The following is a 24312-nucleotide window of genomic DNA, read 5'->3' as shown; positions in this document are numbered from 1 at the left end:
CTGCATTCAAATGTGCAGTGAGAAAAAACACAATCCTGATAGCTGTAAATATTGATCCGGACACTCATTCATCTGATTGAGCTTGGCTCATTTAAACCTTGCTCCCTGACGTAACTTTCATCTTTATTTATTTAATGTATTTATTTACGTGTTTATACATTTTTTATTATCTATTTTTTAATTATTTATTTATTTGATGTATTATATTATTTGTTTATGTATTTATTTATTTGATGTATTATATGATTATTTATTTATTTTTATTATTTATTTATCTATTTTTTATTTATTTATTTATTTGTTTATTTATTTATTTCGCAGTGACATCGAGGCTACATCTTCTCGTGGCTGCTAACATGAGCGCCTCGGTGCCGTACAGTCACCAGGGGGCATGCACATAGTAATAATAATAATAATGCATTTCAGGAAAGCCTGCTACGACGAGCCTCCATCGTTTCCACCGCTCCGTATGAACGCCAGCACGGCCGTGGTGTGATGGAGATGTGCGTTTAGGTTCATGTGTCCGGCGGGACTGCCCCTGGCTTTTTTTCTGGGGAAGATCATATTGGAGCATATTGTTTGCAGGACGTTGTTCCTCCTGCAGCCCCCCCAGTCTATCCCGACGTAGTTGTGAATTGAACATGGCGACTGTACCAGTATATTGCATCTGCAGATTACCTTACGACGTGACCCAGTTTATGATCGAGTGCGATGCTTGCAAGGACTGGTTCCACGGCAGGTAAGGCCAGATTGTTCACCGAGGTGTTTTTTGTGGCGGTTTGCATTTGTGGAAAACAAACAAAAATGGCGAGGTCTCGGTGCGTTTGACAGCTTTGTGGCTCTCCGTCGCCCGTCTACATCTGAAGAGAGGCCGCTTGGAGAAGAAGAAGAAGGCGGAGTTAAATATAGCCGACCGGGGTTGTGACATTTTTTCGCGAATAACACAAAACAGATTCCCCTTTTAAATATGTTTATAGAGTGATTTCGGTGCGGACTTCGTCTATTAATTGTAATGAACGGGCATTTAACATCCCGCATAGCCCCAAACTAACCCCTTACCGCTTAACGAGCGGCGGCAGCGGGGGAAGCCTCGGCACACTCGCTGCTCATTTGTCTCTCATTCCCCCTCTTCCTAGCCGCGGTCTGGCTGATATTTCGCGTATATTGTCAGTAAATGTCTTCACATCGTAACCGTTCTCGTGGCTTTCACCGGGTGTTTTTTTACACAGCACGGTTGAAAATCACGACCCGAGTCTGAGCTCAGCCCCGCTCAGCCTTCCTGCCAGGCAGCAGCTATGGCTGACAATAGCCCGTGTTGGATGTCCTTAAGCTGTAGCGGGGAAAGAATACAATTATTAACATTCAGTGAGCTGGTTTGTGTTGTACTTTCAGCTATAGCTAATGGCTGTTTTGTTTAACCGGGATTAAACGTAGACGTTATCGTCCACCGGCGCTCATCACTTTCCCCGCCGTACATAAGCTGTAATGATCTCCGCCAAATCCCCGTTATCATCATGTTACATTTCCCTCCTGTTATCATCATGTTACATTTCCCTCCTGTTGTTATCATCATGTTATATTTCCTGTTATCATCATGTTATATTTCCCTCCTGTAGTTATCATCATGTTATATTTCCTGTTATCATCGTATTTCCCTCCTGTTGTTGGAGTTGTCCCTGCACTCGTCTTTGTTTTTGGCATGTTTCACGCTGTTCGGCTGCACTCTGGATGTCTTCTTGGGGACAGATCATTTTGTTAATCGTGTTTGGTTTGGTGAACAAGCCCTTCAGAGCAACCAACAGTATTTACGCGCCTGAACGTTAACCCTTTAATGCTCCCCCCCCTGGTTGCCTGGGCTGTATGGAGCCTCATCACATTATGTAGTGCTGAATTAAATGCTGGGGATAAGCCATGACCTCCAGTCACGCATCAGCTTAAACCAAACAACCGACAATATGTAAAAAAAGAACCGTCATATATTCTCTTCTTCTCTAACATCGGCTTGATGCTCCTTACTGTGTCGTACAATAGGAAATTCTATGAATTTAAATCTTAAAGGTTTGCCCCCTTTTAAAAATTGAGAAACTATGTTGTAAAGAAAGTATGTTAAAGTGGATTTGCTCATAAGTTCCTGCTTAAAACAAAATACAATGTTTCAGGCCCCTGAGCTGGACCACCATAAAGGGACTAATAGTGTGGATTAAATCAAATTGCAAATTTTAACTAATTACAGGAGCAAGTTAAGTGAGACTCGGTGTGAAATTTGACATCAGAATTAGCTGATAAAGAAATAACAGATAAATAACAGCATTATTAAAGCTGTGTGTAATATTTGAATGCACCAACATTATATTATGTTATCGCGGGAACAATATCTACCATACTCAATACAGAGATGTAGCCAGCTCACAGTATGTTATGGTACTATTGGTCCTATATGTCATTAGCTTACTTATGATAACTTACATTGTGTCATCAGATGATGTTGTGTAGTGGCAACATGAAAAGCAAGAATTGAACTCTGGGTAATCCTTCATACAGTATGATGTACATGAGATCAGCTATCCTCTGCTGTCATGAGCTGGAGATATTTGTCTTGGAAGTGGCAAAGGGTTGCACTTTATGGTACACTGTTATCTGTAATACACATCCATTTGGCAAGAGGAAGTAATTACTGGAAATTATATTGCCAAGCTGTAAACTACCAGGTGGATAATCTTGTGTGTTGTATGGAACCAGAGCGGGTATGTTGATGATTAGATTAGCTACTTATAATGAGGTGTAATAACACTAGTGGTAACACCACATGTGTGTTGTATGGTTAGTGAGTGTGTAGCACTCATGTTAAGTCAATTCACAGTTAAAGTAAAAGATATTTTGGGAAATACGATTATTTGCTGTCATAGAGAGCCAGATGAGAACACTGGTATCACTTTCTGTGTGCGTCCAGTGTAAACATAGTTAGACGTGTTCACAAAAATGGGGAAACACCTAACCCAGCTCCATCATAACTGAAAAACTACACTTTTTTACTTACACCTCACAACATGATAGCTAGCAGGCTACTCGCCAATACAGCCAAGAGTCACCTTGGCCTTGTTCGAGTGTTCAGGAGAGGGCTTCTGAGACGCTGCCTGCAGTTATTGCGCCCAGCTGTTGTTGATCAGGAAATAGTTCAAACACTAACTTCTCCTAAAACCACAATATCTTGTTTTTACTGTACATTTCTGCTTCCCATGTTGAATGAATAAGGCCCAACATGGATGTAAGTCAGTGGTAGGCAAACAGTGGCCCGTAGGCCAAATCTGGCCCTCCAACTAAAGCTGAAGTTTTCCCTTTTATAGATGACATCAAATCTTTTACATGACTCTTTATAAATCTACAGAATATAATGATGTAAACACAAGGCTCATCTTAATCCCAATGAATATGACCTTGTAACATCTTATAAACTTACTAGATGAATAATAATAACAGGTAAATAACATAATTTGACCGATCGGAGCCGAACAGATTTGTGTCAGTAACAGCACTTTGAAGTGATGAAGTGGCCCACTGTTTATTGTGTGTGGATAAGTTATCAATTATATTTCTATTCTCATAGTGTAACACAGAGGATATGTTTATGAGTCATTTTTTGCCAGATGAGTATTAAATTAACATAAGCTGCTGTCACTCTATTAGCCCTCACTTACAGTTGCTCTCAGATACAACCAACGACAAACTGTTTTATAGACCAATTCTATTCTTGAAATGACATAAAGAGATAAAGAAACAAAATATAATAACCACTTGTCTCTGTTTGACCCTTTTTGATAGAAGCCAGCAGCTGTTTTCAGCAAACATGCTATATGTACTGTATGCTAACTGCACAGCACAACATGCAGTTAGGGGCTAAGCTAGCTGGTGAAGGCAGTCAAACATATAGCAGCTAAAGACAGATAATTGTTTCCTCAGGGGTTGGTGGAGACCAAACCAGAGCTAAAAGGAGAACGAATATTGGACTTAAAATAATATTTAAAACTTACAATAATAATAATGATAATAATGCAGCTAGCAGTTTCCTGCTGCTTTTTGGTATTAAGCTAGGCTAAAATAATTACCTGGCAATTAGCTGACATGATTATCTTCTACATAGCAAGTATTTACTGTACTGAAAGATAAAAACCTTAGCTTCAGCTGAACCCGCTGCTTCTCATCTTGATCATTTGCCATCAGTGTCACACTTCACTCTTGACAGATCACCAGTTCCTTTCAAATCAGTCTTTCCGTCTTGAGTTTTGTCAACGACATTTATTAACCAGTTCCAGGGGTGAAAGCAGGTCTTACCACTGAATTTTGTCTTTGCCTAAATATCTTGCATGCCCTACAGCGGTCTGCTCTCTGTTAGACAGCATTCACTGTCACTTATTGTTAAAAGCAAGAAGGAAGAATTTGCCCTGCCCACCAGGTAATGTCATATCATGTCTAAGTACACTTTCAGACATATTCAAAAGTCTGAAAGTGTACTTAGTACTTTACATTTATGCATTCAGAAATAGTGGACTGTAACTGTGTCTACTAATATTTGATTGACTCCAAACCTTTTGTTCTGCTCTACCTGCTGTGCTATGTATACTGAATGAACTATAAATAAACGTATGACAGCAGAAATTGCAGTTAAAAATTTGGAAAGATGACATTAGAAAAGAGCGTGGGTGGATACCATGGAAAAGGGAGAAACAGCAATGATGACATACAGTATAATATGCATGCTGGAAAAACCTTATGGGAGCTGCAGTTGCTTGCAAATTAATTGCGGACTAACTTTGTCATAATCAAAAAAAGTTTCAACTTCTAATACTGCTGTTGTAGATGATGATCACTTAGATTATGGGTAATAAACCCCAGGAACATGTTCCATGCTTTTAGAAAGACAGATGAAAGAAACCCTTAAAGAGAGATTATGTTGAGTTACAGAAGCCAGTAGACCAACAGCTAGCATAGAAGTGACCTCAGCACTTCAGCTCTCTATGTTTTCACCTTTTAAAGTTGTAGTGGCCAATGTGTTAGCAAAGAGTTGTCTACTTACACCTCCAGCAGCAAAGCAAGATTACCATCCTATTAAAGTTGTGTCTCTGACCATCAGACTAGTGGAATTTCATTATTCACAAGTCTTTTATGTGTGCTTTGGTCTCTAGTAGGGATCCAGGGATTGTCTCATCTACTGTGTAAGAGACAGTATCAGATGTATGCCATTGTCCAAGTTTATTTTGTAGTGCAGCATCTGCTTCAGCGGATTGGACTCATTACTGCCCCCAATGGCTGATTTAGGAACACACATACTGCAACTACTGTTGGCTCTGGTAATTAAGCAATTGCAATGGGCAATGGTAATTTCCATACACGTGTGGTCAAAATAGTGTACAGTGGGTTTATTAGAGCTTGCTTGCTGAAAACAGCTGCCTTCTTTTGGTGAGGGCAATTACGCTGAACCAAAATCGTAAATGTGCTGTTAAACCAAAACAATGAGCTAAAAAGGCTAAAAAGCTCTGTAGAGTTGGATGACTATTGTCTGTGGGTTTGTCACTATTAAATGCCAATATGGCGTTGCAGATTTGGCTTATCTACCTTATTACCAGCAATGAGAGAAAAGAGTGATTGGAAATATTAAACATGTCCTCCACTTTTACCAGTGTTTTGATGCTTTCTCCCATCTAAACTGCCAAGCGAATTTAATTCTTTCATCACCGAAAGACAAAACTCCATTTCTTCATTGCTTCAGAAGTGGGACGCTCTCGTTGCAGCCATTGTTTGTGTTTCTGTTACATCACTTGACTGAAGCTGCACCTGGCAGGTAGTCAGCAGCAGTCAGAAACCGATATAAGATACACATGCAACAGTATCCCGGTTTCTGTCGGAGTACTCCAGCTAGCATAATCAGGTTTCTTAAAACCGGGATAAGGGCTTATCCAGATTTCTGAAATTAAGATATGATGTTTACATGTGTAAACACAAAAATGGGATACTTCAAAAACCTGATAATAACCGGGATGCTCAAGTCCATGTAAAAGCAGTCAATGAATCCATCAAGACATCAACACAGCTTTTTTTAGAGCAAGTACCCTGGCCTTGGTTGGCCAAACAGTGAGGGTGCCTGTAAAACAAAATTCTGTCATATACTTCCAACTACTTATTCAGAAATATCAACATTTTATTAAAACCCCAACAGTCTTCTCATGTTGGCCCACTAGCTTTTTGTGAAATCCTATTTCCTTTGCAATTCTATTCTAAAAGAAAACAGTAACTTCCAGGGACAGACCAAAATAAAACTTGAAAGATGACCAAAGAGCTGTAACAGACACATTAAATAGGCTCAAATGGAAGAGTGATTGGTTCACACCTGGCATTAACATGCGTCTTGGGTGATCTAATCACAATTGGACAGTTCTAAGTACAGGTGTGAACGCACCCAAGATGCACTGAGGATGCATTGAGATCTGATCCTTCAGACCACATTCGGAGGTGGTCTGGGCTGCATGTGGCTACATTCTTTTAGCAGTGTGAACGCAGTGTGTCCTGGGCCACATTGAAGGACCGCCTTCTCAATTGACGTCCTCTATTCTCTGGCAGACTAGGCACAGGAAGGGTATTACTGACTCCCTCCATCCAAAGCTTCAACTTGTTTAATAGCAGGATAAATACATCATTTTGTTTTTCTGTTTTTCATGTGAATTAAAAAAACAAAACAATATCCACTTCCCATTTTTCTGACCCGTTTTCGTCTTCAAATCAGCAATTGGAATAGAAATTAAACTAAAACCAGAAAAGAACTTGTTTTTCGCTCTGTCTAAAAAAAATATTTCCAAGGCTAAACGTTAAGTTTTGTTTCCCCTGGATAGTTTCCTCTATCCTGTCAAGTTAACTACAGTTTTTAGTTTTGCAGTGCTGCTCGACATAATGAGCTCAGGATTTATCAGGAGGATGGCTGCTTTATTCCAAACAATTTCACAGTATGAACCTGGACTGTGTGTGTGTAACAGCTGACCTTTTGGATGTGTAGAAGAACACAGAACATTAATTAATATTAGATCCTGAATTAAATGTATGAAGAATCAGTGAAGTTCTGCTGCTGTGTCTGGTGCGTAAATGCAGTGTCTCTCTCACAGTATGGAGAGGCAGTAGCGGGGGGATCGCTGCATGTAACTCTATATTTGTTATATATATATGTTCAGATGTGGCACTAGAGCAAATCAATAGGAGGAGCATTTGATTTTCGTGAGGGGGCACAATGCATTGTATATTCGTTTATCCTGTTAGCAAACAAGTTGAACACAGCTTTGGACTTAGGTTACACAGACGCCTGGTTCTCTCACCAGTTAAAAACAACAATGAATTTGGCCTTTGCAAATGGAAATGATGCAAGAGTTTATTTGCATATTTATTAGCGGGTAAGTGAGATCAGATCACAAGTGGTCACCCAAGACACATGTGGAGACGAATGCATCAGGTACAGGGCCATTGTTTACAGTGTTTTACTGATTTTTACTAGAGAATACCCAAATATTTTACAATAAGCAGACTGATTTATTCAAATGGATTTTTATCCAATATTTATGTCCCTAAATGTTCTTCCCATGCAGCCAAACATTCCTGCTGTAAGATGTTAAATTAAAAAAATCAAATTTCACTCATCTTTAATAAAAAAAACAACCCCCCATAAATTCCCTAATTTTTATGAAGTAAACTGAAACTAAAACAATGAACCCTAATTACATCACCATCACTTATGTAATACTAGGCACAAGTCAATATGAATATGACACGGTACAAATCATGAGGAACTGTTGATATAAACATGGCCCGCTATAAATGTCGATGTGTGTCAAGGATAGAAAATATGATGTTTTTCACTTTTCACTTCTGACAGTCAGTGGAGACACTGTTCTTCTTGGCCTTGAACTATCACACTCACTGGACACAGCATCAATTTCTAAATATAGAAAACACCATAAATGGAGGTGCACATTTATTTTATCTCAATTTTAATTTGGTTGATCATATCCAAGATTATCGTGGTACAATGTTGGACCCTTCCTGTTGCAGAAAGCTTCATACTATATGGCAGTACTTGATTCCAGAAGTAATATGCTTATACAGCCATTTCCTTCCATTTTCTGTTTCTCTGCAGTCTACGATTCACCTCTATGGACTATCCTGGTGACAGATAGATATATAGCCACTTTAGTTACACAGATACATATTTGCACAATACACACAGCACATATAAGGCAACATTTGGCACGGACACTGAACGGGGTATAAAATATAATTAACATGTAAATTGTTTGCACAACTTCATGTAATCAAGAGATTTATAGCACGGAATATTACAAATAACATGCAGGTTGTTCCTGTTTGTCAAAAGTACTTATGAATCTGTCTTGACTTGAAGTCCATAAAGCAGTGGACTTCAAGTGGATTAGCTGGAGACAGACTGTGTGTGTGTTTGGGGGGGATGTGGCACATACTGTGCAATAATCAAATAAATTATAGCCTTACACTATAAATTATAAATTACAGCCTTACACTATAAAAATGAAATTGCTTATATGTTGTTAACTTTCTTCAAACTTGCTGTTATTAATTAATTATGTCTTTATCACATTTCGCTATCATAAGGTTGTTATTCTAATTAATTATTATGCTATTGAGAGACAAAGGCAAAATTGTACTTCAAGGTATTTCCTTTTTATTGAAATAAATTGAAATAAATAAATCAAAGTGAAATTGGTTGCTCATGAAAAGAAAAAAGAAATAAGGCCTTTGTCATTGTCGACCTTTACATGAAGTCTTAAGTAATTAACTGCATTGCTTGTGTTGCCTTAGGATTAACATGAACAAAAAGAATGTAGGCCTAGCAATAAAGAAAATCAAACCTTCACTTTCAGTGCGCATGATCAAACTAAATAAAGAACCATATCCGGTCAAAGCAAAAGCATTAATTAGAACCTAACAAAAATAGCATCTGTGGTCTAACCTTTAACACAAACTAGCATACCTGGAGCTTTGACTGATATGAGCATATTAGTGCTGAACCCACTTTAGGTTGTGTGACAGAAAGACCAACGTGTCCAAATTCTTTGGCAACAAGGAATTTCTTGATTTGCTTACAATAAATCCAGCTTTCAAAAAAATGCGCTCCAAACGGGTTGAAGTGGTAGGGATGCAAAGGAAACAGTTGCCAGCTGTGGATAATGGTCCGTATATCGTCTCCACCGCTCAAGAGGGCTGGAATCTGTCTCTGACCTGTCTTTTAAAAAGTCCTCCAGTTCCTTCTTTGCAGTGACAGTCGCTTCTCTGTCAGATGCTTCTCCATTGTCATCCATGGACAGGAGGAACTCTATTTCTCGCTCTTTGTAAGTTTTAGCCCTCTTTTTTGGTGCAGCTGATGCAATACCTCCTTCATCCTCATCAAATTGATGCTCCCTCTTGCTCATATATGACCAAGTGTTCAGTCAATGTAGTCACCTCCATGTACACCAGTTCCTTTCCCTCGTCGGATAGCCAATTTAATTCCTTGAAGCAGGAGTGAATGGCTGCGCTGAGGATACTAGCTTCATTCATGTCTGACACTCGCCACCTCCTTTCAATTTCCTCTGCCAGTTTACTTTTCAGAGCTTTGGTGGTGCTGCTGTCATCCTCTTGCGCTCTAAGATTCCTTCTTTTGACATTTGTTAGCACTGACTGCTGCAAGGACACATTTTCTTCTTGTGACAAGAGTTCAGTCAGGGTGATAAAAGGCTTAAGGATGGCAAAAGTTTCCTCTGCTATGGCCCACTGGGCTGTTGTCAGGTCCAGTGTAAGATCAGCTCCTCTGGTGACATTTGGGTCAGACAGGACAGCTGAAATGGGCCACCTTTGCTTACAAAGACACTAAACACAGCATAAAGCAGTTCCAATGTGTTGGGACATCTTGAATGAGTTTGTGCTCTGAGACTTGCTGTATTTTCTGCTTTTCTTTTAATGCAGCAGTTGCTTTGGCACTTTTTCACAGTAAGGCATACAGGATTGTGTTTTAAGTGTCGCTTTGATGCAAAGCTGGAGTGTGTGTCCAGCACAGTGCATGACTGTTCCCCACGACTCCTCTTGCTGCAGCATCTCGGCGCACAGGACCATGTTCGCTGCATTGCCGTGCAGAATATGTCCCAGCCACCTCTCTGAGTCTTTATGCAATATTCTCTGCTGTGTGAGTTTTCTCCATGGACTTGGTGTCCAACACATAGCTCTTAATTTCTCAGTTGCTGTTTATCCAATGAGCTGTCACCGTCATGTACTCTTTCATTTGTTGACCGGTCCACATGTCTGTTAAACGGAGTGCGGAACACTTCTTGATGTCGCTACATATTTTGTCCTGCATGTCATTATGCCAAGCTGTCAGGGCACAGGTGATAATCTCTAAGGCAAAGTGTTCCCTGGCTCCAGCGTATTCATAAACTGTCCTTCCCCTTCCACAATATTGATAGGCCTCATGTCTTCAGCAATGGATGAGACTACAGCATCAGTTAAGGCTTGCTTTCGGTTATCTGTAATGGGCTTCTTCATCATTGAATCAAGTGTCTTTTGTGAGGTGCCAGTGGTTTCAGTCGATGCACCTACAATAACAGATAACAATTAGCCATGGTTGGTAACATTAAGCTAGGTTGTTAGCAAGTCGTGCCAACATTAGCCATAATTGGAAAACAAATAATACGTGGCGTGTACAACTGAGAAGCTACTTGAGGTATTCAGGTGATTTGACAAACTCATAAATTTGTGATATGCCAGTTTCTTTTGGCATATCTGGCACTCAGCTATTTAGGGGTCATCTTCACAAATTTTGAAATTATTCCAGATGCTTGACTTTTTGGACATCTTGCCAAACTAGCTGTAAGTCACATGCTATGATGTTGCATTGGGCACTCAAGTTTTCACAGGTTTCACAAGAGCTAGTATTAAATTGGAAGATACATCTGAAAGTTTTAAATATCCTTGTTTGAGAAGAGCTGATGAATAGTTATTCATAATGATTCATGTTGGGTTATTTCAATAAGCTAATTCTTATTCACTGGGCTAATTCTTATTTTTCAAGGGGTTAAAAGGGGAAAAAAAAGTATTCGAATACTGATTTTGCTGTCTATTACCATGGCAACGATCAATGCATTGAAGCGTTTTGGTCAGCCCCACCTGGCAGCAATGACTGAGAAACAACCTTGTAATCGGTTAGTATAGACATGTGTAATGTATCTGCTGTTTCTGACCAGCAACTAGGGCTGGGTACCAAACTTCAATACTGTTACCAAATTTCGATACCTAGTGGGCGCGGAGTTGTCCGTAACATCTGGCTGTTGCCTCCCAACATAAATGGCAATGGCGGAGGCAGCAGTGGAGGCAGTAGCAGTGTCTACAGCAGCTACATTAGTAACAGGAGGTTGGACCAAAACATGTAACCTGTAGGTAAGCAAGATGAAGCTGTATTAAAATATTGAAGATGATGATTGTTTGACATCAGAACAGTGGTGGTTCGGCGACTGACGAATGGCTGACAACAGCGTCTTGTGAGTCTCAGCTAACGTTAGCTAACATTAGCTGTGTTACATTAAGCATTGGTCACACAGAGACTGCTTTGCTACGTTAGCAGCTGTTCGCAAGCCACTGAACCACCACTGTTTTCATGTCAAACGATAGGCAATATCATCATCTTCGATATTTTAATATATTTTCGCCTTGTCTTAATGGATTTTATAAAATTGGTATCAAAAAAAGTATTGTTCAGGAACTGGTATGGAAGTCAAGGTATCAGTACCGGTACTGGTATAAAAATTTTTTGAATGATACCTAGCCCTACTAGCAACAAACAATTTCCCTGACATACCTGATAGATTTTATTTCCAGGCAGTAGCTTGTTCTTTTCCACACCACTATTGTGTGCACAATAGTTGACATTACCTGGTGTGTACCAGGTAACAAATTGTTACATATCACTCCTAACTGTCTTTGCGTGCTAGCTAGTTGTATTAGCTATTTGCTAGCACTACTACAGCTTACTCTTCTCAAATTACTATACAGTGGCTGAAGGGCTTAAGAGTATCCTTATTTTGAAATCTCCTTTATTCATCATTCCTCATTCACTTTTAACTAAATCATTACTACACAGATTCATCCCCCAAGATATGAGTTGTTGATTTTTTGTTTTATTTTCTTTTTAATTTGTCTCTGCTTTTATAGACCAATCAGCTAATATTAGCCCACTTTCCAAAACGGCACAGAGGAAGTTTAGGCTCCACTTTGGCTTGCGAGGCAAGGGTCAAGTGATTGATATAAACGCAAACATCACTTTAATTAGTTGGAATTTGTCTCCACCTCTGGTTGGATTTTATATTTAATTTTTACTCATTTGGAAATGCTATAAAACCAGGAGGAAATGTAGCCCCCAATTTAATATATATTGCATTTAGCCAAACATATAGCTGTGATGATGGAGGTTGCTGTGCTAGCACTGCCACTTGCAAGGTAGGCTACACTGTGCTAACTGTTTGGCTGTTTGAGCTATTTCACACTGTTTATTTTTATCACCACTGGCTGTGAGTTTAGCTGAACTTACTGAAAGTGTCGTCTTTTTACTGATTGTCATTGTGAACACAGTTGGGTGGAAGCTTTGTTGGGCCAGTAGCAAAGATAAAACTGTGAAAAGTTTCTAACACCCAAAACTATATTGTAGTAATGAGAACCGCATATGCAGAGGTTATGTTTGCATTTTGGAGAGAGGTAGCTATCAGTCTTTACTGAGCCCTGTGGACCACATTTAAATTAAAGTTATAGTATGGCTTTGTGTAAAATCTTAAATCTGCAATTATCAGTCTTTCTGTTTGGGGGACAGAATTCCATAATAAGATAAAAATCACACACGTTTGACCTTGTATAGTTGATATGGCTAATGTGTTAGCAAAGCTTTTAACCAAAACTCGAAAGTTGCAATACGTCAAACTAAAACAATGAGTTAAAAGACACTAATGCACTCTGTAGAGCTGAATGTAACTGAACTGGTAATGATTTTGTTACTACAAGTGAGCACTTTCATGTTACATCTTGTTAACAGGAAACTATTGACATTGCAGTATCATTGGAGGTGAAAGAACACAAAAGTTTCAGGGTATTTAACAGACTAGTTTTACCTTTGTTGTAAAAAGTAGTTAATGTTTTACTAAATAATAAGAGAGATCACGACATCATGAGATCACACGAGAATCCATCTTGTCAGGCTTCAGGTTTCGCGCTTGTGTCCAAACCACCGATGGTTCGGACCAATCAGTGTCATGAATCCAGCTGCCTTGCATGGTAAGATGGTCACAGACTGTGATAGACAGATGGCTCATCCAGTCACATGCCAAGTATGTTTTGAAAGAGCCTGCCCTCTTGCAAACATTTTCCAAGGACGACCTCTCTGATGGTTCTGGCACATGAGATTAAGCCAAGTTAGGAAGTCTATCAAAAACTCTCACCCTGACCCTCACCTCTTGCATCGTAGCAGTCCTTCTATCGTCTTCCAAAAAGTTCCATCGTTTGTTGTTGTTTGAACTTCTGTGTTATTTTTAGTGTTATAATGTGTTATAATGACCATGCTGGTCCACAGATACTGTATGTGGTTGCACACAAGCCACCTGAATCCAGAAAACTATTTGTTTACAGAGTTGGTATCAATACATACTTGAATATTTGTTTTATGATGTTTATAGCCAGTCATATTTCATTGCATTTATTATTTATCAGTATTAATTCTTAACTCCTTGCTCAGCTTGACCAGAAGGCAAAAATCTGGGACTGAGTCAAATCAAGTGCTTTAATCTAGGAATTATGTGAGATGCTCAGGAGTGTAATTTTATCCTTTATTTTTATTAGAAATTCATTGGATAGTTGATTGTAGACAAGCAGGAATTACAGTACAGCAAGGTGCAGGATTGTGCTTGCGTATTTGAAAATAGAATCAACTGTACATGAATATATACTATATGTGTTGCTGGTAGAGGTATGTTATGTAACAACCCAGAGATATGAGATAACACCATAGTGACATAGATGCATGCACAATAGATAGCAGAAAAGCAGAAGAGCTTGAGATATCCTCAGTAATGGTCACGTTCCAAACCTGCTGGATCCTACACTTCCTATAATGCAAGTCACTTGTGTCTTGTGCCGCAAGTGTTGCAACCTAACCTGAGATGACCCTGATGACATCACTATGTTACATATGTGGAAGGAAAAAAATGTAATTATCAGTTTGAACTCAAAATTCCAAGTATGTTGAACATGCTGTTGTCCTCTCAGCTAACACAAAATGGAGAACATTAGTGAGCTAGTTTGAATGGATTATCATGACACCTAATCATTTATAAATTCAACTGCTTTGTGTTAACGTTAGCTAAGTTAAGAATATGTTGGCTATGTGGGTGCATTTGAATCAATGTGAACAGATTACATGATAGTACAAATTTGTTTGAATGAGATTTTCTAACAATGTAGTAGTGACAGTCTTAATATACACGTTTCTAAACTGTGTTACAGAGTGTATGACAAAGCCTATACATTTAGATCTTTAATAATATAATAGTGATGGACATACATTTCTATGTATTATGTCATAAAATGTTGAAAAGTTATTGTATGATATTTTATCAGTCTCTGTAGAGGAGTAGTCAGTTTCACAACCGCTCGAGGAAGACGTTGCACTGCAGCTCATAACAAGATGAAAGAACTCAGATGTGTTCAGGGTTTAGACCTGGCTCAGGTTTTCAAAAAAAATGCTGATAAAATCAGTTCTGAAGCCAACAAGACAGTGTCGAGAAGATAATGTCAGTAATCTGATCCTGTGTTGTTTGTTAAGTCTCAGACAGAAATTTGTTAGCAGGATTAGCGTGGAGTTGTGTCACAGCTTCACTGTACTCAAGATGAAATGTTTGTATAATTCTCAGTATTCCTGAAAAAGAACTAACTCCTACGTAAAAACCTGTCTCAACCATGTACGTACATCTACTGTGACATTTAACGGCAGAACACCCGGAGAACACAATTTATCTCAACTTTAACACTTCTCATCTGAAATGTTCTGCTACCTTAAAATTCTTCTTTTGTACAGCAAAAATCTTTCAGTAAGAATGTCTTCACTGTCCTCACATTACATATTTAGTACGAATTTAGTTCTCCTCCAAGCCACCAAGTCAAGGATGTCATCAACAGGCATTTTCACTATGTCCGCACACACCCACCCGCTCTTGTGTTTGCCTCCAGTGAAAGCGAGTAGGTTGTGTAGTAAAGCTGTGGAGTTCCCTGGGGAAAAAAATAAAACATTCTGGGAAACTCCCAGTTCATTGAGTTTGGGAGCAGCGGCTCCAAATGGGAGGAATTTGCTTGTGCAAGAGACCATGACAGCTGCTGTTTGAAACAGTGGAACGAGCTGCACGTTCACTGTCATCATGTCGAACAAGGCAAAAGCGTTGTTTTCACATCAGTCAGCTTGATTGTTTTTGTGTTATCACTTGTCCACAATGCTGCTGCTTTGTTTTTTGCTTCTTTTTTTAAAAAATTTTATGTTTCTTTTGTCACTACAAATAGTCAAATGTTGAAATCATTACACCATGAAAGGCCCAAACTGAGTCAAACTGCCTCGTGTTAATTCAACCAGCACTTCCTTTCTCAGCAGCAGCACTGTAAACCTCAGTGTGTAGAGTGGTATTTATAGTCTACTGTCTGTTGTACTTCTTGTGCTGTCCTCCTCTGTCCCTTTGTCCGGTACTCTATGCCCTTTAGCTGTCTTTTAGTATGGACCGTGAATCGCTTTTAAAGGACTATTTCAGTGTTTTTTGCGCACTTACTACAATTAACAAACTGTTAAATTGCTCCAGTCTATGCTTGGTTGTAGATTTTTTAACGTGTTTTATCTTCTAGACAGCCACTGTTTTTTAATTTTGTCACCCTGGTACAAAAAAAATCAATTGATAGAGATATTTGATGTTTTTTTGGAGTAATTACAAATGTATGACCTTCCCATGATCATTTTTGTAACTGCGACAAAAACGAAAGCAGACATGATGTCACCGTGATTACAGATTAAGAAACTCAGTCAAGTTTCAAGTCTCTTTCGGGAAAGTTGACTTTTACACTGCAGTTAAACACACCAAAGGCTGACTGGAAGAAAGAAAAATACACATTCAAAAATCTAACCTGCTATTGTGCATGCTTTGGAAAATAGGTTGTTTAAGGTGGCATTCCTGTACATTAAACGGTGTTGTTGTGTTGTTTCAGCTGTGTTGAAGTGGATGAAGATGACGCTCCAGATATTGATATATATCACTGTCCAAACTGCGAGAAGACCCACGGCAAATCCACATGTACGTAGTACCCTTGCACTTGCACTGACCTTTGTACTATCACTTGTCTTAACAAACAAAAGATCGGAAGTGAAACATCCTCTCAACTTCTGTGACCTGATATTAAGTTTTCAAAACAGATGAAACTGTCAAGGAAATCAACATTTAAGTCTGAATATGGGTTAAAATTGTTTGTTAAAGTACTTTCTTGCAGTGTGAGGAAATGTTGACTCCCTTTTTTTTTTTGCTCTTCAGTGAAAAAGAAAAAGAACTGGAGCAAACATGATATGGGACAAAGCACAGATATCAAAGCTGTTCAGAATGGCAGTCAGGTTTTCATAAAGGAGCTTCGCAGTAGGACATTTCCAAGGTAAACACGCATTTTACTATCTTTGAAGAACTCATTATTGAACTGCACAACTGTCTACACCACAAATTGGGTAATAATGTGAGATAAAATGAGAGTACAATCTTCTGTATAATTAAAATAGTTACTTGACACACTCTAATATGCATCACATCTATTAAATTAAGTTTTTAATAAATTATAATTATAATACAAAATAAGTTATAATAAAAATTATTCATATTGATTGTGTCACATGGAATTTCATTAAGGACTCTTGAATATTACCCTTTTGTCAGTATTACTCCACATTTAAATAATCCCACTAGGGGGCACTGTCTAATAACTTTTCAAGATTTGATCACAGATAGTTTCAAAAGTCATGTAATTTCCTCATTTTATGTAAAGCCAGTTAATTGCTTTTCATTTATCACAGAGCCCTGTCATTCACTGTTGTGTGTGTGTGTGTGTGTGTGTGTGTGTGTGTGTTCCAGTGCGGATGATGTTGTGGTGAAACTAAGCGGCAGTCAGCTGTCCATGGATTACCTGGAGGAGAACGGCTTCAACGAGCCCATCCTGGTGCAGAAGAAAGACGGTTTGGGCATGTCCATGCCGGCTCCCACCTTCTACATCAGTGATGTGGAGAACTACGTTGGTAAGAGCTGTAATGATCTCACTATTACTGCAATATCTAGTACTACTGCTACTGCACTACTGCTATGACTTATACGACAGTTACTACTACTACTACTGGTACTACATCCATTACTGCTATAAAGTTATAAAATCACTGCTACTGTTACTTCTACTGTAACTACTACCAAAAACAAAAGTTACTACTTAAGTTACTACAATTACTGCAACTACTTCTACAACCGCTACTATTACTTTCACTAATGTGACTACTACTGCTATTACTGCTGCAACTACTCACATAACCACTATCCCTAATACTACTCTGAATATTCCTAGTTTTGTTAGTATTACTGCTATATGTATTACTCCTGCTGCCAGTGGAGTACTGCAATGTTTGCTTCTACCACCTGTACTACTATCACAACCACTATAACTGCTGGTACTATTAGTATTACTGGAATTAGCGAGATGTATAAAACTATGGCTACTAATACTAGTGACAGTACTACTAACACTTACCTCTATAACAGCTACTACTACTGTTTCTAATACTACTACTACTGCCACTTTAATTATTACTAACGCAACTGTTTCCATAACTACAGCCACTACTGCTGGTACTACCTCTATTAGTCCTGTAATAACTAGTACTGCCACTTCTCCTATAACTACCACCCAGATACTACTTTAAATACTATTTGTACTTTTACTATTACAACCACACCTAATTCTTCTGCTGCTGTTAGTGCACTACTGCAACTCCACTACCACTACTATTACTACTGTTACTAAAACTATTACTGCAATTATCATCACTAATACTACTGCTACTGCTACTATTGTACTACAGTACTAGTGTTACCACTGTCTTATTACTTTCACTTATACTATCACCACCTCTACTGCAATTACTGCTGTAACTACTACTATCAAGTGGAAGTTTATGGCTGCAACTAATGATTATTTTCATTATCAATTAATCTGCTGTTTATTTCCCCGATCAATCGATTAATAGTTTGGTCTATATAATGAGAGAAATTAGTGAAACCTGACCGTTACAATTTCCCAGATGTCTTGTTATGTCCAACAGTCCAAATCCCAAAGATAATCAGTTTACAATCATGCTTGACAAAGAAAAGCATGAAGACATCACATTGGAGAAGTCGAAAACAGCAAGCTTTTTGCATTTTTGCTGAAAAAATGACTAAAACAAATTCATTAGTAGTTGCCTGTCAATTGACTAATCAACTAATCATTGCAGCTCTCTAAAACTATCATTACTTCAGCTAATGCTGCTGATACAACCACTAAAAATACTACTAGTACTGTTTCTAGAACTCTAGTACTCCTGTATTATTACAGTAAATCTTTGCAACTTTTACCATTGAGTTCCAGCAGTGGTGAAATGTAGCCAAGTACATTTACTCAAGCACTGTTGATACTTTATTTGAGGATTTCCATGCCACTTTATTTCACTTTACACTCTGCTATATTTGTTTCACAGCTATAATTACTATTTACTTTTCAAAATGAGATCTTCTACATGTCATGGAGTATTTTTAGTGTGGTATTTCTAATTTTCTTTCCGTAATGGATCTGAATGCTTGTAGCACCACTGTACTCAAGTGCATCTATCACTGCTATAAATACACAACTACTAATTCTAATGCTGCTACTATGCTAATGCTATTCATAACAAAATGAATATATCTTTAACTACAAAGCACATCATAGGTAGATTGGGCAGTGTTTAAATAATAAGAGCATGAGCAATACGAGGGGGGACAACAAATCAAGATGAAATAATACAATAATTTTGAGTAAATGCAAACAAGTCAACTTTGTATGCAGTGTGTATGCACATCCTTAGTGTACACTGTATTTGATGTATGTGTTTTAGTTGGTGGCCAGCAATACACTTTCATTTCTGTCCTTCAAAGAATCTCAGGGATATTATATGGTAGTGTATGAATTTCAATAGGGGGCGCATCTGTTCTATATTTCCCCTGTGACCTGGTGCTCTGTGATGAGATCAGCTGTATACTGCAACAGACATATTTTATCTGTTGTTAACTAGTTTCCTGTCGAAACAAAATGTTTTGCTTGTAGGTGGTTATTTTTTCCTCCGCTGGTTTTATCATATCTTCTATGTCCTCTGTTTTATCTCAGGTCCTGATGTTGGCGTGGACGTCGTTGATGTCACCAAACAGACTGACAGCAAGATGAAGCTCAAAGAGTTTGTCGATTATTACTACAGCACAAACAGAAAGAAAGTGTTAAACGTCATCAACCTGGAATTCTCTGATGCAAGGTACGCGCTCTGCATCTGACGGCGAAGTTTGAAATGCAGTTTCGAAAAAAGAAAAAGAGATCTGGCTTATAAAGCTGCCAGTCTGGAAAATCCATGGTACTCATTTCTTTTTCTGTTTTTCTGGGACAGGATGAACAGTATTGTGGAGAGTCCCCAGATTGTGCGGCGGTTGTCTTGGGTAGAAAACTACTGGCCTGATGACGCTCTGCTGGGGAAGCCAAAAGTCACCAAATACTGTCTCATCTGTGTCAAAGACAGCTACACAGACTTCCACATCGAGTGCGGTGGCGCCTCCGTCTGGTACCACGTCCTAAAGGTCTGTCACAGTTCTGGTTAGAACAGTATGTTGGGCCAGAAGTGTCTTCGTAATAAAAATATGTATCAGCCAGTCAGTGTGATCTACCTCTGATAGGATGAGAATTCAGTTTATTCTGTACTCATTTTCTTTGGGAAGATTTTATTCTGAATTTTTAAGGGGTCCTCAAGAGGAAATGTGGAATACATTACACTTCCATCTCTCATGTGATGATGGTGCCAGAAAATCTGATTGCCTTGTATTTGCAGGGAGAAAAGATCTTCTTCCTCATCAAGCCCACCTCTGCCAACCTGTCTCTATACGAGCGCTGGAGGTCATCGTCCAATCACAGCGAAATGTTCTTTGCAGACCAGGTGGACAAGTGTTACAAATGCACTCTGAAGCAAGGCCAGACTCTGTTCATCCCATCAGGTCAGAACTGCACTCATGTCATCATGAAGATACCTCAATGTGATCTAAGAGAAAAGACGGATCCATTATGTCAAACACATGTTTAATTTCTAGTGGAGATCCGAGAGTTTCCAAAGATACCAAAAGTGTATAAAATGATCGAAAAAACACATTTCAATTGGAACCGATGTAACGTTCAGTGCTGAAAAGATGAGTCAATGATTCAATTAGCTAAATATCAGAAAAGTAATTGAAAAAAAAAGATTCATAGTTGAACATTTAACATTTTCTGGTTCTAGCCTCTCAAATGTAAAGATTTGCTGCTTTTTGCTTTTTTATATCATTGGAAATAAAACATATTTAAGTTTTGGACTGTCATTTAGGCTAAAAAAGGTATTTGAAGATTATTTTTTGAGAAACACTGATGTGTATCACAACTTTTTTCTGACATGCTATTCTAAAGTATTAATCAATTATTTTAAAAAGATTGACAGATATTTTTTTTTCTAAAGGAATGATCAGGGTTCAATCAATTGAAACATTTCACAACTGCAGCTTTTTGTGATGTTCCTTCGTATTTTTTCTAGTTTCTAGTTTGATGGTGTGATTTTCTTATTTCCATGGATAATTAACAAAATGTGGGTCGCATGAAGTCAGCAGTTATAATAATGTCTGATGATAGAACATTAGAGGGAGCATAATTATGTACTCTACGTGTACAGTGAAAGGCTATTTGAAAATAGCACATTGACTACAAATCACAACTTTATTGGGATCATACAATGTTTAATACTACATTCAGGTGAAAATCACTGAAGCTAGAAAATTCCTGATAACTGGGACATCTGTGTTATGTAAATAGGGTATTTAGAATTTGTTTTGCTTTTTGTATTTGTGGAATTGTCCATCAGTGTTAGGTGATCGTCTTGGTTGTTGTGGTTATCTACAGGCTTGTAAGCCCATACAGACTGAGCAACATGTAGTTAAGAACATCTACATCAGTCAATCAACAAACAAAATAAAACCGTTTCAGAATTGTACAGAATGGTAATAATGGCACAAAGGGTAAATAAGTAAACAAGGAGATAAAATAATGTAAATGATTAGGGAAGGAGGGTTACAATTAACAAATAAATTGCAACAATTAATAATGATTTTTTTCCCCTCATAGAATATATTGAATTAATGAACATCATCTTAGTTATTAGTAATGATATAGTTTTGTCCTTGGCTGACATGTGATCGTCTCCTCAGGTTGGATCAATGCAATACTGACTCCAGTCGACTGCCTGGCGTTCTCTGGACACTTCGTCCACAACCTGAGTGTGGAGATGCAGATGAGGTTTGGACACCTGTCTTATTACACACACATTCATCCTTTATGCTGCCTTGTTATCGTTGTGTTTGGTAATTAGTTTTTTTTTTTGGTTTTAATCGCTGTGAGCCACTATGGCTCCTGCAGACGTTCATTTTTAATTCGGGGGGATTTAGTGAGGCTGTTCTTACATAGTAGTTTCCACTACGTCCTCATTTAGGCCTTGTTTTTTACTCCCAAATTCCATCTGTTTATGAATTCTTGACGTTTGGAAATACCTTGTGAATTGCATAGTTTGTTGCAATAAACCTGTTGGCAACGCATGACAATGTTTAGCTGAAGCAGCTTGGTTTATTCTCCACAGAGCGTATGAAATCGAGAAGCGGCTAAAGGTCAAATCTCTCACCCCCTTCCCCAACTTCGAGACAGCGTGCTGGTATGTGGGACGACATCTCCTCGAGCGATTCAAAGGTGAACCATTAAATTAGTCTTAAGTATTTATAGATTGAATTTTTCGCTGTAGTATGTGGTATTTTTATGTAAACTTACATCCTCATTTAACTCGCCATTTTTCCAGAAGAACGCATGGAAGCAGAGAAAACACAAACAGCGTCAGAACTGCCTCGTGCACATTCACTGCAGTGTATGTCTGCTGCACAGATGAGGAGCTGGATGCCCTTATATTATTTCAGTCATTAAATCAGTGAATCGCAGAGTTCACAGATGATTAGCTTCAAAAGGTTTGGCCGAGCTAGAATCACTTGCTCCATTACGAGCCTGTGTTTAAACTCCCCTCAGCTGGCTTGGGCCAATTGTTTATGTTTCCACCATTTTCTCTATGTGTGTGTGTGCGTGTGTTACAGCCAGATAGCTATTGTGTGTGGTGTGCGCACTACTTCCAATCCACAAGTCCTTTCCATTAATATACCATTATTCTTTTTAACTTCAAGGTCAGCATTTTGAGTGCAGGAAAAAGACTCACTTCACTGCTGCTGCTATTTTGCCTTCATCTTATTAATTCTTTCCTGTTTTGGTGTGTATCTACTTCAGTGTAATCAGTATTGAGACAAACACTCAACCCCCTGAAAGGACTTTGGCTTAAAGGAAATGTCTCAGGAGGACAGAACTACTTAGACATTGTTTTCTGCTGTTAAACTGAAATTAAAGAGGAAATCCACATTTATGCTGCCCTTGAATAATTTCACATAAATCAGGGTTGTAACAGTTCAATCTAGACCGGTGAGTCTTTGCCAAAAGTAGAGCTAAAATAGTCAAACTGCAAAAAAAGTCATTGAGAGATGTAATTTGGAGTTGTCACTGACTAAATCCAGTGTTGTGTTTGGTTTACACTAACAGTATAGAGCATGTGGGGGGGGGGTTTTGGATGCAGTTTGATGTATTTTTCATTTCCCTCCAGACAGCCTAACAGTAAATTTCCTTTCATTTATAGATGGCATGAACAGAAAATGCAGACTCTTGAAAGTTGCTTCAGTAGTGTGATCTGTCACAGCTAACATCAAGTCTGCATTGATTTTATTCAGAGTCGCATTATTGCATTAAAAAATGCATAACTCACATCTGAACACAGACGTCACACACATCCTGCTGGAATCAGCGCACAGTCATTATGTTAGGAGGTTTTCTTCAGTATCAAAATCCAGTCATAGTTGTCTGTACATCTATGGTCACAGTGCAGACAGGAACTGCTATCAACTAATGCAGCTGGACTCTTCATGATGCAGATGTAACTAATTATAGATATATAGACTAAACAAAAGCTTACTGTGCCCGCTGTCTGCACAACAACGTTATGCTTCCTGCTTACATCACACAAAGTGACATTTTTAAATATCTTAGTTCTGTATGAGAGGAAGAGTTCGGAATTTAGAGTTCAAAATAGGGCAAGGTGGACTATTTAATTAACATGCTGTGTAGTGACAATATCATGAGCCTCTAAATAATGGGAGTAACCGAGCAAAAAGGCCAAAGGTTCAGAGGTTTAAAAAGTTTACTCAGCACTGCTTTACCTGAAGATAATGAATCTTTGAGAGACAAGACTTTGGTACAGACTTTTTGTAGGGAATTGAACTGTACTGAAACCAGTAAATACCTGGAACAGATAGGGATGGGTTCCGATAGCTGGTTTCACTTTGGATCTGGCTACCAGTCAGTAAAATACCCAGATTCATTAAGTTCAGATGCTAACAAATGTCTCATCAAACCTTTTCTCTGTCCTCATTAGCAAAGCAATAGAAAACATACAGTATAGTTAACAGCTTCTTGTTTTTAGTTAACTGCTGCTGTATCTGGTTAAAATGACAGACACAGGCATCAGATTAGATCTGAAATAAAATAATAAAAAATAGTCTGTTCTCTGGTTAATGTGCTCATTACAGCATCTGTCTGTATTCACACAAAGTGTTAGTTAGTGAAAAGACACATCACTCTATAACATCAATGTACGAGTGCCAGTGTTTTTGTAGTTCAACAGAGACCAACAGAGAAATGATCAGCTGATCACCTCTCCTCCTAAACTCTGATTCATATCAGATCAACATTTGAATCTGATCAGCTTCATAGTTGTGAATCAGGACCTTCGGCGTGCTATTATGTTAT

General features: G+C 38.5%; 1 protein-coding gene across 2 annotated transcripts in view; it reads left to right on the top strand.

The window, feature by feature from the left end:
- The first annotated feature begins 377 nt into the window (after positions 1-377).
- The window catches only part of phf2 (PHD finger protein 2), a 43710-nt gene continuing 19775 nt past the window's right edge, over positions 378-24312 (top strand). Inside the window, exons 1-9 of one of the 2 annotated variants that reach the window (XM_067588414.1) lie at positions 378-739; positions 16318-16403; positions 16638-16752; positions 17223-17383; positions 19534-19675; positions 19805-19991; positions 20240-20402; positions 21636-21723; positions 22061-22167. In XM_067588414.1, coding sequence (XP_067444515.1) covers positions 642-739; positions 16318-16403; positions 16638-16752; positions 17223-17383; positions 19534-19675; positions 19805-19991; positions 20240-20402; positions 21636-21723; positions 22061-22167 — 1147 coding nt within the window. In that variant the 5' untranslated portion in view covers positions 378-641. The remainder of the gene's footprint in view (positions 740-16317; positions 16404-16637; positions 16753-17222; positions 17384-19533; positions 19676-19804; positions 19992-20239; positions 20403-21635; positions 21724-22060; positions 22168-24312) is intronic. The other variant, XM_067588413.1, reaches the window with a different exon arrangement.

The sequence above is a fragment of the Thunnus thynnus genome, chromosome 4 (assembly GCF_963924715.1).
Source record: "Thunnus thynnus chromosome 4, fThuThy2.1, whole genome shotgun sequence".
NCBI lineage: Eukaryota > Metazoa > Chordata > Actinopteri > Scombriformes > Scombridae > Thunnus > Thunnus thynnus.
The sequence above is the reverse complement of the archived record's forward strand: the minus strand, read 5'-3'. Positions and strand labels throughout refer to the sequence as shown.